General features: G+C 47.5%; 2 protein-coding genes across 2 annotated transcripts; both read right to left on the reverse strand.

Annotated features, from left to right (window-relative positions):
- Positions 1-360: 360 nt before the first annotated feature.
- On the reverse strand, positions 361-2,623 carry zbtb37 (zinc finger and BTB domain containing 37). Its single transcript, XM_053431050.1, has 3 exons — positions 1,706-2,623; positions 1,527-1,626; positions 361-894 (listed from the first exon to the last, which is right to left on the reverse strand). The coding sequence occupies exons 1-3, from the start codon at positions 2,620-2,622 to the stop codon at positions 361-363; spliced, it is 1,551 nt and encodes a 516-aa protein (XP_053287025.1). The 5' UTR covers position 2,623.
- Positions 2,624-8,035: 5,412 nt separating this feature from the next.
- On the reverse strand, positions 8,036-10,396 carry s1pr1 (sphingosine-1-phosphate receptor 1). The gene has a single exon (XM_053430964.1). The coding sequence runs from the start codon at positions 10,344-10,346 to the stop codon at positions 9,225-9,227; it is 1,122 nt and encodes a 373-aa protein (XP_053286939.1). The 5' UTR covers positions 10,347-10,396; the 3' UTR covers positions 8,036-9,224.
- Positions 10,397-12,438: the final 2,042 nt, after the last annotated feature.

Here is a 12,438-nt window from a genome sequence, read left to right on the forward strand (position 1 = left end):
AAGGCAAATATGAAGGATTTGAACTGTTGAACTGGCACTGAGTAGTTTGGCAAAGTTTCCACCAGACAAACTGTTGTGATGTTAATTTGTGAACCTGTAATACTTGGAAATATAAAATTAGAAATCTGTAACGTAACATATGAGAACCACAGTGTGCTGTGGTGTATGAGGTTGTTGGCGTGTGGCATTTCTTCATTTTAGCTTAATCTGTTTGTTTTGGTTAGTGAAGGTAGATGCGGTTTAAAGCGGAAAAATCTCAGTTCGGACTCAAAGGTGTCCTTCCTGTCGCTACTGGGCCGTCCCCCCCCCCCCCCGACCTGGACCCCAACCGACCCCGAGCCCTCCTTCCACCTCTCTGGGTCAGTCAGGCCCGGTGGTGGAGACCGAGGCCTGGGGGCCCTCACTATACTGGCCTCCGCCGCTGCTGCTCCCACCACCACTGCCCGCACCCTCTGGCTCTTCCTGGCTAGGAGAAGCCTCGGCGCTCGGACCCCCCCTGGACGTGACGGAGGTGGTGGTGGTTTCGGGGGAAGCGCTGTGAGCCTCTTGGGGGGCACAGCCAGGGTGGTTCTTGCGGAAGTGCTGATTGAGGATGGCCTGGAAGGGGAAGCTCTTGCCGCACACATGACAGTGGAAGGGCTTGTTGCCCGTGTGCTTGCGGATGTGGTACTCCAGCTGGTCCTTGCGGGTGTACTTCTTCCCGCAAATACGACAGACAAATGGCGTGATACCCATGTGCAGGCGCATGTGGCGGTCCAGACTGCCCTTCTGATTGAAGGACTTGCAGCAGTAGATGCAGGTGAGTCGGGGGTTGTAGCGGAACCAGCGGTCTCCTACTTGTTCCCTCAGGTAGTCCTCGTAACCTCCCATATCAAACGCTGCATGCTCCTCCCCCTGACAGGCAGAACTACATGTTAATACACCGACACCACGACAGACGGCCTCAAAGTCCATTTAGAAACCACTTAACTCCTTAAATACCAAGAGAATTGGTCTTCAGGAGGTGCTGGAGGCTCGTGGTAGAACAACAACTTAAAGAGTATAGAGGAACCAACAGGCAGTCTCAGGTTCTTGTGCACCTGAGGTTCTGTGTCGGTTCAGTGACTCCTTTGGATGATTCTAATGGTCCCATTGGGCTTTTAACTGGTTCTTGGGGGAGGTTCTAATTCTCTCTCTTTTAGGGGTTGTTTTGGAAGATCCTGTGATCTGGAAGACTTTGGGCTTTAGTGGACATTGAAGTGTTTCTAAGGATCCTGTACCAGCGAGCTCAATATTTAGTTTTATTGACTTTTAAAACAATAAAAGAGACAATAAAATCCTCATCTTTTTCCGTACAAACTAATTGTTACATGAGAATTTCCCCAAAAGAACCATAAACTCCAGCTGATGACTGTGATGCGAGTTGAAATGTTTAATTCAGCTGAGAATAGAGAATAAAAGGAAACCGGTTGTCTTCTTCTCATTGGAGGCTCTAAGGACAGACTGAGACATTTGTAATATGAGTGATGAACAAGTTGAACTGGTACCTGGGAGTTGGGCTGTCGCCCCTCGTCTGCCCGGCTGGGAGACTCACTCTTCGCTCTCTGACGCTCCGCCAGGACGACCACGCTGCCGGTGGGACTGAACCTGATACACACACATTAACACACTCGTCAAGCATCCGGTGTATTCAGTGACATCATCAGTGTCTCATTGCAGAAGTCACCTGTCTGTCTCGCTGAAGCTGGAGGAGGGTTGGACGCTCCGGGTCCCCAGCGCTCCCACCGGCCCGGTCACCAGCGTGCTGCGTCCTGACGTGTCGATCATCACCGTGGTCCCTTCCTCCACCTGCTCCTCCTCTTCCTGTTGCTCTCCGTCTCCGATCCACTCCTCCATCCTCTCCGTCTTGATCCTTACTCCGTCCACGCTGCCGGCCTCCTCCGCGCTGCGGCTCCTCTCCGGCTCGCTGCTCGTCTCCATGTACCACTGACCAGCCCGGTTGATGCGAAGGATCGGTTCTTTGCCTGCTCTCCCAGCAGCAGCAACCTCCAGCCCACGGTGCTCCACGGGGGGGGGCGGGCTGATCGGCTCTTCAACGGGGCTGATGGCTTCACGTGCCTCCGCACCGCTTCGTGGGCCAAGGACCCGCAGATCACCGCGAAGACCCCCCCCTCGGACCACCGCCTCCAGGGTCCTGCCCCCCCTGGAGCCCCGCACTTCCTCTTCCCTGGACTCCTCATCCAGTTCGGCGAGGCTGATCTTCAGGTGGATGCCCTCCAGGATCTGGGTGCAGCGATCGATGATGTGCTGCATCTGCAGGAAGCTGGCCGCTGTCAGGTAGCTGATGATGTCGGCGAGCTGCAGGCAGAGACGGCCCGTGTAGCAGAAGGACAGCAGCTGCTCGAAGACGGACGGGTTTCGGATCACTGTCAGGGACACCGTGCTCATCTGGCTCAGAGACATGTGGTCCCGGAAGTACGGGGAGCTGGCGGCCAGGACCACCTTGTGCGCACGGAAGCTCTGGCCCTGAACATTGACCACGATGTCGCAGAGACGGCCCTGAACACGGAGCTGGTTCAAGTGAGACAGAACCGAGTTACTGAAGTCCGGGATGTCCAGCTGGACGCTGCCGGAGCGCTCCATGCTGCCGCCGGCGGGGCCACTGCAACAAGCAGAACAAAGATCAAACAGCTGATCCGGATCACAAGCTTCCATCTGAGCTCCTGATTGGTGCTTCTGAAAAACGGTGTCACAGCCATAACTGGACCTGTATAAAGATGGACGGCAGGGTTTACGACCTATACTGCAGCCCGCCACCAGGGGGCGACCCAGACGACTTTTGGGGGGGGGGGGATATCTCTGCACCTCATGATTTGATTCAGAGGCTACGATGGATTATTAAAGAATTATTGAAGAATTATTAAAGGACGATCGACGCATCTCTACACGTGATGTGTTTCATCACTGTGGGACTAGAGGTGTGAATCTAAACCAGTCTCATGATTTAAAAAGTATTTTGAATGTTACTGTTATTGCAAGTTTGTAATTTAAAATATAAGCTTTTCAATAACAGTGGTCAGTGATCACATGTATCTGACTTCATTCAGTTTGGACCTGTGTTCTGCTTCTTAAGTCTGTACTGCCTCAGTCTGTACTGCCTCAGTCTGTACCGCTTCAGTCTGTACTGCCTCAGTCTGTACTGCCTCAGTCTGTACCGCCTCAGTCTGTACTGCTTCAGTCTGTACTGCTCAACCTCAGTTTCTGCTGCTCGACTCTTTTTGATAATGACACTTTCTGTGTTGTGCGTCGCTCCTTCTGCCACAAGTCGATCAAATCTCTGCGTTGAGAGAATCTGTAGGAACAACTTCTCTCCTGTCCGCAGCATTTGTGTGTCTGTGTGTGTGAGTGTGTGTCTGTCTGTGTGTATCTGTATATGTGTGCGTGTCTTTGTGTGTCTGTCTGTCTGTCTGTGTGTATCTGTATATGTGTGTGTGTCTGTATATGTGCGTGTCTGTCTGTGTGTGTCTGTCTGTCTGTGTGTATCTGTATATGTGTGTGTGTCTGTATATGTGCGTGTCTGTCTGTGTGTGTGCGTGTCTGTCTGTGTGTGTCTGTATATGTGTGTGTGTCTTTGTGTGTCTGTTTGTATCTGTATGTGTGTGTGTCTGTATGTGTGTGTGTCTGTCTGTCTGTGTGTGTGTGAGTATATGTGTCTCTGTGTGTGTCTCTGTGTGTGTGTGTCTGTCTATGTGTATCTGTATATGTTTGTGTGTGTGTCTTTGTGTGTCTGTGTGTGTGTATATGTGTCTCTGTGTGTGTCTCTGTGTGTGTCTCTGTGTGTGTGTGTGTCTGTCTATGTGTATCTGTATATGTTTGTGTGTGTGTCTTTGTGTGTCTGTGTGTTACTCTTCACACTGTGCTTGACGCACTGATGAAAGTCACTTTAGATCAAAGTGTCACTAGATGCTGGATCAGTTCACCTAAACCCTGACGTCCTGGTTTGTGCGTCTCGTGTTGTGTAGCAGATGAACTACGTGTTTAAACGTAACGTCAGTTGTGTTCACGTTATAATAACTTGATGAGTGTTACTGTTTCTTGGTAAAGTGTAAAGCGAGCTCCGGTCGGCAGGAGACAGGAGGACGTCCCTCGGAGACTCTGACTCATGAAAAAGACGACCGGACCTTTTATGAGTTTCTAATTATAAGAATAAATATTCAGCTACAGAAATGAACAAGTGGAAAACATGAACTGAATATGTTCCGTCTCAGGAGCGATGCAGAGTCGCATCGAAAAGACGATGAACTTCCCACCTCTGGAAAATGTGGCTTCACTTCTGGGAGCTGTCTTGTCGTCCATCTTTACTGTGGTCACAGATTATTAATTAATTGATTCTTGTTGTTCTGGTTTGTTCCCTCATGGTTGATCCATTTATTGTGAGTCGCTTTGGATAAAAGCGTCGGCCAAATGTAATTTAATGTAATATTAAAGGTGACAGTGACATCACTGACTACATGAGTCTGCCTCCAGGGGGCAGTGTAGCTCAGAGAGGAGCCCAGTGCTCTGGTTACAGTGTGAACTGGTCTCTTTAAGTTCTTTTAAGTTGAACCATAGAAACACCTGAGTGTAAACTCTCCTCCTACCAGAGGGGGCAGAGCGGGAGGACAAACCTGTACCTAGAACACCTGGACCCAGATCCGGAGCAGAACCAGACCACTGACAGCAGCAGTTAGAGATCTGGATCCGGTGTGACCCTGGGGACCAGCTGGACACCAGCTGGACACCAGCTGGGGACCAGGACAACCTCCAGGTGTGCAGAGGGACTCTCACCTGAGTGGGCAGGGGGGGGTCGGCTCTGGCTCCAGGGTGCGGGTCTGTCGAGGCTTCGGTCCTGCAGCTAGCTAAGCATCCTCCGCAGTGAAGGGAGATGACGGCCCGGCTCGGCTCGGCCCGGCTCGGCTCGGCTCGGCCCGGCAGGCTGCAGCTCCACCCGCCGCTCCTCCAGGCTCCGGAGCTCCGCGGCTCCAGCGGTGGTCGCGTCAGTTTCAAGGCCGGAGAAGAGCAGCTGAGTTCGGGCTCGGGTCCGTCTCCATTCCGCCGGAGGTGAGACTCGGTTCAGACTCGGTTCAGACTCGGTCGAGTGTCGGCGGACTGATCGTCATCTTCCTCTCCGGCTGAGGGCTGCAGGAAGGAAGGAGGAGCGCGGGGCATGCTGGGAAATGTAGGTCATGGCCAGGAGGAGACGGGGTTGGACGGCTGCTCTAAAGACTTCAACTCCCAGAATGCATCTGTTAGAAGAGGGGTCATGATGGCCCTTGGAGTTTGAAAAAGTGTTAGTTCACATAAACACACACACACACCAAGCTACACACATTTACACATTTATGAACACATACACACGCACAAACACTAAATCACATAGAGAAATGGAACAAGGCCTTTGGGCCAGAACCAGATCGAACAGCCCCTCTGATCCAGATCACTTCTGATCCACATCACTTCTGATCCACATCAATTCTGATCCACATCACTTCTGATCACTGGTCAGGTTCAAATATCCACTGAGACTGTTTCTATTAAAGAAATGTAATGTAACATTAGAACATTAGAACTTCAGAACTTCAGAACTTCAGAACTTAAGAGCTTCAGAACATTAGAACATTAGAAATTAAGAACTTCAGAACTTCAGAACATTAGAACATTATAACATTAGAACTTCAGAACATTAGAGCTTCAGAACTTCAGAACATTAGAACATTAGAACTTAAGAACTTCAGAGCTTCAGAACATTAGAACATTAGAACTTCAGAACTTCAGAACATTAGAGCTTCAGAACTTCAGAACATTAGAACTTCAGAACTTCAGAGCTTCAGAACATTAGAACATTAGAACATTAGAACTTCAGAACATTAGAGCTTCAGAACTTCAGAACATTAGAACATTAGAACTTAAGAACTTCAGAGCTTCAGAACATTAGAACATTAGAACATTAGAACTTCATAACTTTAGAGCTTCAGAACTTCAGAACATTAGAACTTCAGAGCTTCAGAACTTCAGAGCTTCAGAACATTAGAACTTAAGAACTTAAGAACATCAGAACATCAGAACTTCAGGGCTTCAGAACATTAGAACTTCAGAACATTAGAACTTCAGAACATTAGAGCTTCAGAACTTCAGAGCTTTAGAACATTAGAACCTCAGAACATTAGAAACTCAGAACTTCAGAACTTCAGAGCTTCAGAGCTTCAGAACATTAGAACTTAAGAACTTAAGAACATCAGAACTTAAGAACTTCAGAGCTTCAGAACATTAGAACTTCAGAACATTAGAGCTTCAGAACTTCAGAGCTTTAGAACATTAGAACCTCTGAACATTAGAAACTCAGAACTTCAGAACTTCAGAGCTTCAGAGCTTCAGAACATAGAACATTAGAACATTAGAACTTCAGAACTTCAGAACATTAGAACTTCAGAACTTCAGAGCTTCAGAACATTAGAACATTAGAACTTAAGAACTTCAGAACATTAGAGCTTCAGAACTTCAGAGCTTTAGAACATTAGAACTTCAGAACATTAGAAACTCAGAACTTCAGAACTTCAGAGCTTCAGAGCTTCAGAACATTATAACTTCAGAACTTCAGAACTTCAGAGCATAGAACTTCAGAACATTATAACTTCAGAACTTGAGAGCTTCAGCGCTTCAGAACATTAGAACTTCAGAACATCAGAACATCAGAACATCAGAACATTAGAACATTAGAACCTGCAGTTCTCTACCTCTCCTGCAGGAGGTGTAGACCTGATGTAGTTTCCTGATGTGGCCACAGGGAGGCAGCCCTCACTGACACATGACGATGTTTCTCTTCCTCACCTCCTTCCTTCCTTGGTCTCCTTCCTCCACTCTTTCTTTCTTTCTCTCTCCTTCTTTCCTGTTCTTCTCTTACTCTGGACATCTGTTGGACTAGTGTCCGTCCCGGGAGACGGGTCCTCACATGTGTCTCTGAGGTTTCTACCTTCTCCACATGTTGAAGGTTTCACTGGTTTGACTCTTGAAGGACAGAGGACGTCTCACCTTGTTAAAGACGAGGAGACAAACTGGGACCTGTGAAAATGAGACTATACCAATAAGATTTAATTGTTGATTCTCTGCTCCTCATTTACTTTGTCACTCTAGTTCCTCTTGTCTTCCTCATTTACCTCAGTTTTTTCAGGACCAGAACCAGAACCAGGGGTACACCTGATTCCATAAGGACTTTAAGGGAGACAGGGGCTCATCAGTGGTGTCCGGCTTTTCTGTTCTTGATTACTTACTCAGTACCGTGTTCCGAGGTACTGCATCCGAATGTACTGTTCTATAGTACGATGTTCTGTGGTACATGTTGTCCAGTATGTGTTCTCTGGTAAGATGTTATATGGTACTCTGTTCTCTGGTACGTGTTCTCTGGTACTCTGTTCTATGGTACTTTGTTGTCTGGTACTCTGTTCTCTGATACTTTGTTCTATGGTACGTGTTCTCTGGAACTCTGTTCTCAAGTACATGTTCTCTGGTACTCTGTTCTAAGGTACTTGGTTCTCTGTTACTCTGTTCTATGGTACTCTGTTCTCTGGTACTCTTTTCTATGGTACGTGTTCTCTGGTACTCTGTTCTCTCTTCTCTGGTACTTTGTTCTATGGTACATGTTCTCTGGTACTCTGTTCTCTCTTCTCTGGTACTTTGTTCTATGGTACTCTGTTCTATGGTACATGTTCTATGGTACTCTGTTCTCTGGTACTCTTTTCTATGGTACGTGTTCTCTGGTACTCTGTTCTCTCTTCTCTGGTACTTTGTTCTCTGGTACTTTGTTCTATGGTACATGTTCTATGGTACATGTTCTATGATACTCTGTTCTCTCTTCTCTGGTACTTTGTTCTATGGTACATGTTCTATGGTACTCTGTTCTATGGTACTGTTGATGACTTGTTGATGACCTTGTTGATGACCTGTGGTTGTGATGTCATTTCCTCTCAAACACAAACTGGTTTTATGTCTTTATTAACATTAACAGAGTTACACAGTGCTCACAGACTCACACAGTTTCACAACAAACGCACAACATTAATGGATTAATTGAACAAGGTGGTTCAGAAGCTCATTGCTGCCAAAGTTCATAAGAAAATTATGAAATGATCAGATTCTTAAAATATGAAATGTATCCATCAGGTTCTGAGCTGAAGTTCACAACGAGTAAAAGTCTGAATGACACGAAAGAGAAACTTGATTCTGGTATTTTAGGGAATAAGTTATAATTAGTGTGATAATGGTCAATTTGAAGATTTCAGTCGGGTCACATGACCTTGAAGTATTCATCCAGAGCATTTACTTTTTATTGAATTTTAAAATTAACATGGATCTCAGTTCAATTATTTTCTCATTGCATTTGTATTATTCTACATTTATTGTTTTTTCATTCATTTGACAGAAATGAGCTTCTGAACAAACCTGAAGAGAAAAAAAAGGTCTTTTCATTTTGTGACAGAATCTTTTTGAGATATAAATTATTCGACTACACAGACGTCGCTAAACATGACAACAACATCGAGTGGAAAACTTTTTCTAACAGTTAATTTTTACAGTCACGTGACAAACAGGTGAGAAGAGTCCAGGTGATTCTCACGTGATCGGATTCTGACGTCAGATTTAACTCAAACAACACGTGGACGTCATGTCTGACTTGTATGTGGTCACATGACATCACAGTTGACATACATGCTCAGTTTAAATGTTATGAATGAACGATTGAATTATTTTCAGTTGAACTTTCTGAACAAACTTGGACAGGAAACAGTGGAGACGTTTGAATCTTAAGATGAAAATCACCTGATCTCTGACTCGTCTTGTTTCCACATGTGACGTGTTGTTGATTTTTAACAGGAGGCGGAGAAAACACGTTTCCATGATTAATCTGTTCTTATATATTTGTGGATATTTATGTTCTACAGATTCTATGTGATCTTAGGGTGTCAGTATAACGTCTGGTTCTTCTTCTATGAGGATCAGTAACATGAACAGAACCTGGACCCTCATGATCCACGTTCACCAGGTGAGTTCCGGTGAACTGAGGTGTAGCTGCAGGTTGCAGCGTGGGAACATTCACTGGTTCCAGTTTAACCAGTTTGATCGTTTTCATAAGTGCTGTGTGTCCTGATCAGCGGATTTGTTTGTGAGGACGCCGCCTGGTGACACCTGTTTCCTGTCTCACATGCTGATGTTTAGGAAGATGAGGGGACATTCCCCAAGGACGCCACCGTGGTCTCCCTCGGCGAGTACTCCACCTCCTCCTTGTTGGGGTGGGAGGAATTGTCGGATTTGCTGCGGCTGAACTCGGCGCCCATGATGGGCCCGGTGAACCTGGTGTGGGGCCGGATGCAGGAGGTGCAGCACAGCAGCGTTTTGAGGAATGCGCGGCGCATCTCGTTGCTGGTCAGCGTGTAGATGAGAGGGTTCATGGCGGAGTTAAGGACAGCGAGCGCCAGGAACCACTCAGCCTTGTAGAGAATGGGACAGCTGAGCGTCTCACAGGCCACGTCCAGCAGCAGGAGGACGAAGAGCGGCGACCAACAGGCAATGAAGCCGCTCAGGACGATGATGACGGTCTTCAGCAGCGCCAGCGACTTCTCTGAACTCTTGCTATTGGCAGTGGCGTTGCTGCGTCCGTTGGACACTTTGCGGAAGACCAGTTTGCTGCTACGTGTCCGCACCAGTGCATAGATGCGAGCATAGAGCACCACGATGGCCATGAGGATGATACTGAACACTGTGGTGCAGAACAGGATGTAGGTCTTGTGGTAGAGCGGCAGCACGGTGGAGCACTGTGTCATGCTCTGGATGCAGTTCCAGCCCATCACCGGAAGGCCGCCCAGCACCGCCGCAATCATCCACACGGTGCTGATGAGCAGGAAGACCCGGCAGGTGTTGCCATTGTTGTGCAGCTTCATCTTCAGCATTGTGAGGTGGCGCTCGATGGCGATGGCCAGCAGACTGAAGACGGACGCCGCCAGCGCCACGAACATGCTGCCCTCTCTGAAGAACCACTGCGTTGGCGACAGCTTGTAGGTGTTGGCGCCTGACAGCAGAATGTTGGCGGTGTAGACGACGCCTGCCAGCAGGTCGGACAGGGCCAGGTTCCCGATGAAGTAATACATGGGCTTGTGAAACTTCTTGGTTCTCCAGATGGTTGTCAGGACCAGGATGTTCTCCAGGATGATGAAGCAGCACACGATGATGAAGACCACAGAGTCGGCCTTCAAACCTGAGTCCTGCTCCGTCTTGCGGAACTTACCGGTGTAGTTGTAGTGTTGGGAAATCAGGTCTGAGTAGCTGGGTTCAGCCATGGCCTGCTGCTGCAGCAGAAGTCCAGCAGAGGGCGCTCTGTCCTCAAACTTCAGAGAACCTTGTCAGGTAGTGACCCTGAAGAGGGGCAGGGGGAGTCCAGGCTGCAGGACGAGGACATGGTCCTGCAGAGAGACACCAACTGTAAGAGACTCGTCTCAGATCTGAAGAAGATTTCATCACTGATCAGTCAATATTTTTTTTAAATATCTTAATAAACGTTGTTTTATTCTTTTATGGATTTTAGTAATTCAACGAGTTAAATTATCAGGTTGTTTTTTTCTCCAGCTAAATGAAAGAATTCTGTTCAGCTCACATCGTTTCTATTCTTTGCTATTAGTTTAATTTACTTTCTATTTTCTATTTGTTCAGTTTTGTTTCTATTCGATTAACTTCTACTCGGTTCTATTTCTGATCTGATCCCACGTCGTCGTTTAACCACAAACCGTTAAATCCGTGATCAACTGAAGTGAGTTCAGTTAAACGATGTTTAAATATTTTAATCCTTTAAAGTTTAAAACTGAAGCTTCGAGTCAAAATATGAACAGAATAAAGTTTCTTTACCTTCAGACGGAGCCAGAAGGAAAACGGTCCGACTGCAGAGAGACACGGAGCAACAATACACACACAGAGTAACACACACACACACAAAGAGTAACGCTCACACAAAGAGACACGCACACACACACTCAGAGAGAGAGAGAGAGAGAGAGAGAGACAGAGAGAGAGAGAGAGAGAGAGAGAGAGAGAGAGACACAGAGCAACAATACACTTACAGAGTAACACACACAAACACTCAGAGAGAGAGACGGAGCGACAGTAAAAACACACAGACACACACGCACGCAGTTACACAGAGAGATAGAGATACTACACACTTTTTTTTTTGTTTTCACAGTTAAAATAAATAAAACCATAAAACAACGTAAATATAATTTATTAATAATAATAGCAGTGGTGAAAATGCCAATATTACTTTTTTACATGAAAACAAATCAGTTGCTGGTTCTCTTGAACATATTCTTTCATGATATTTAACACAAATATCTGTTCTTTTGTTTCCTATGAGAAACATCCAGCTGATCCCCCCCCCCCCCCCCCCCCCCCCCCCCACCGCGGTGACATCGGTGATGTCATCAGGGAGCTGGGGTCAAAGAGTAACTCCCGCTGTGGACCTGGTCTCTGGAGTCAATTCAATAATGATAATAATTATATTTCTCGGTTGTTAAGGATTCTAACTTGTGACATATTTAAATCCCACAGTCCTCATGATACTGGGAGCATTGGGTTCTGATCATGTGACCAGTGCTCGGTGGGTTTCCTGTTCACTGGTCACACAAAACAGAGCTGAGCACAAAGTGGTGGTGGGGGGGGGGGGGGGGGGGGGGGTAACAAAGCATCTTTCCTCGGAGCTGCATAGCTGAGTGTCTCCATGACGACAGGTGGAGGGAAAAGGGAACAGAAGAACCACAACTACATCGACAGACACACAAACACAAACTGCAGGACCCAGTCACACACAGGGTCCTGCAGGGGGTTAGTCCTAGTCCTGGTGCTGGTGCTGCGGATGGTGTCGGTGCTAGTCCTGGTGCAGGTGCTAGTGTTGGTGCTGGTCCTAGTCCTGGTGCTGCTGCTGGTCCTGGTCCTGGTCTTGGTGCTGGTCCTAGTCCTGGTGCTGCTGCTGGTCCTGGTCCTGGTCCTGGTCTTGGTGCTGGTCCTAGTCCTGTTGCGGGTCCTAGTCCTGGTCCTGGTCTTGGTGCTGGTCCTAGTCCTGGTGCTGCTGCTGGTCCTGGTCCTGGTCCTGGTCTTGGTGCTGGTCCTAGTCCTGTTACGGGTCCTAGTCCTGGTCCTGGTCTTGGTGCTGGTCCTAGTCCTGGTGCTGCTGCTGGTCCTGGTCCTGGTCCTGGTCTTGGTGCTGGTCCTAGTCCTGGTGCGGGTCCTGACATCTCAGTAGCGCTGTGATCCCATTAATATTTGTTGAGTTGAATCAAAGATGAACTGATTAGAGTTTGGAGGTCAAAGGTCACGGGGACCTCACACCAGAGGAGATCTGGTTCTTCAGGCTCAGGACTTGATGACATCACACAAACAATA

Source organism: Pleuronectes platessa, chromosome 9, assembly GCF_947347685.1.
Source record: "Pleuronectes platessa chromosome 9, fPlePla1.1, whole genome shotgun sequence".
NCBI lineage: Eukaryota > Metazoa > Chordata > Actinopteri > Pleuronectiformes > Pleuronectidae > Pleuronectes > Pleuronectes platessa.

Bases quoted from the DNA above. Each gene is read 5' to 3' on its own strand.
- s1pr1 (XM_053430964.1), bottom strand. From the start codon at position 10,346: ATGGCTGAACCCAGCTACTCAGACCTGATTTCCCAACACTACAACTAC.
- zbtb37 (XM_053431050.1), bottom strand. From the start codon at position 2,622: ATGGAGCGCTCCGGCAGCGTCCAGCTGGACATCCCGGACTTCAGTAAC. The intron at 1,627-1,705 runs GTGACTTCTGCA...TGTGTGTATCAG, and splicing joins AGCTTCAGCGAGACAGACAG to GTTCAGTCCCACCGGCAGCG. The intron at 895-1,526 runs GTACCAGTTCAA...TCTGCCTGTCAG, and splicing joins GGCGACAGCCCAACTCCCAG to GGGGAGGAGCATGCAGCGTT.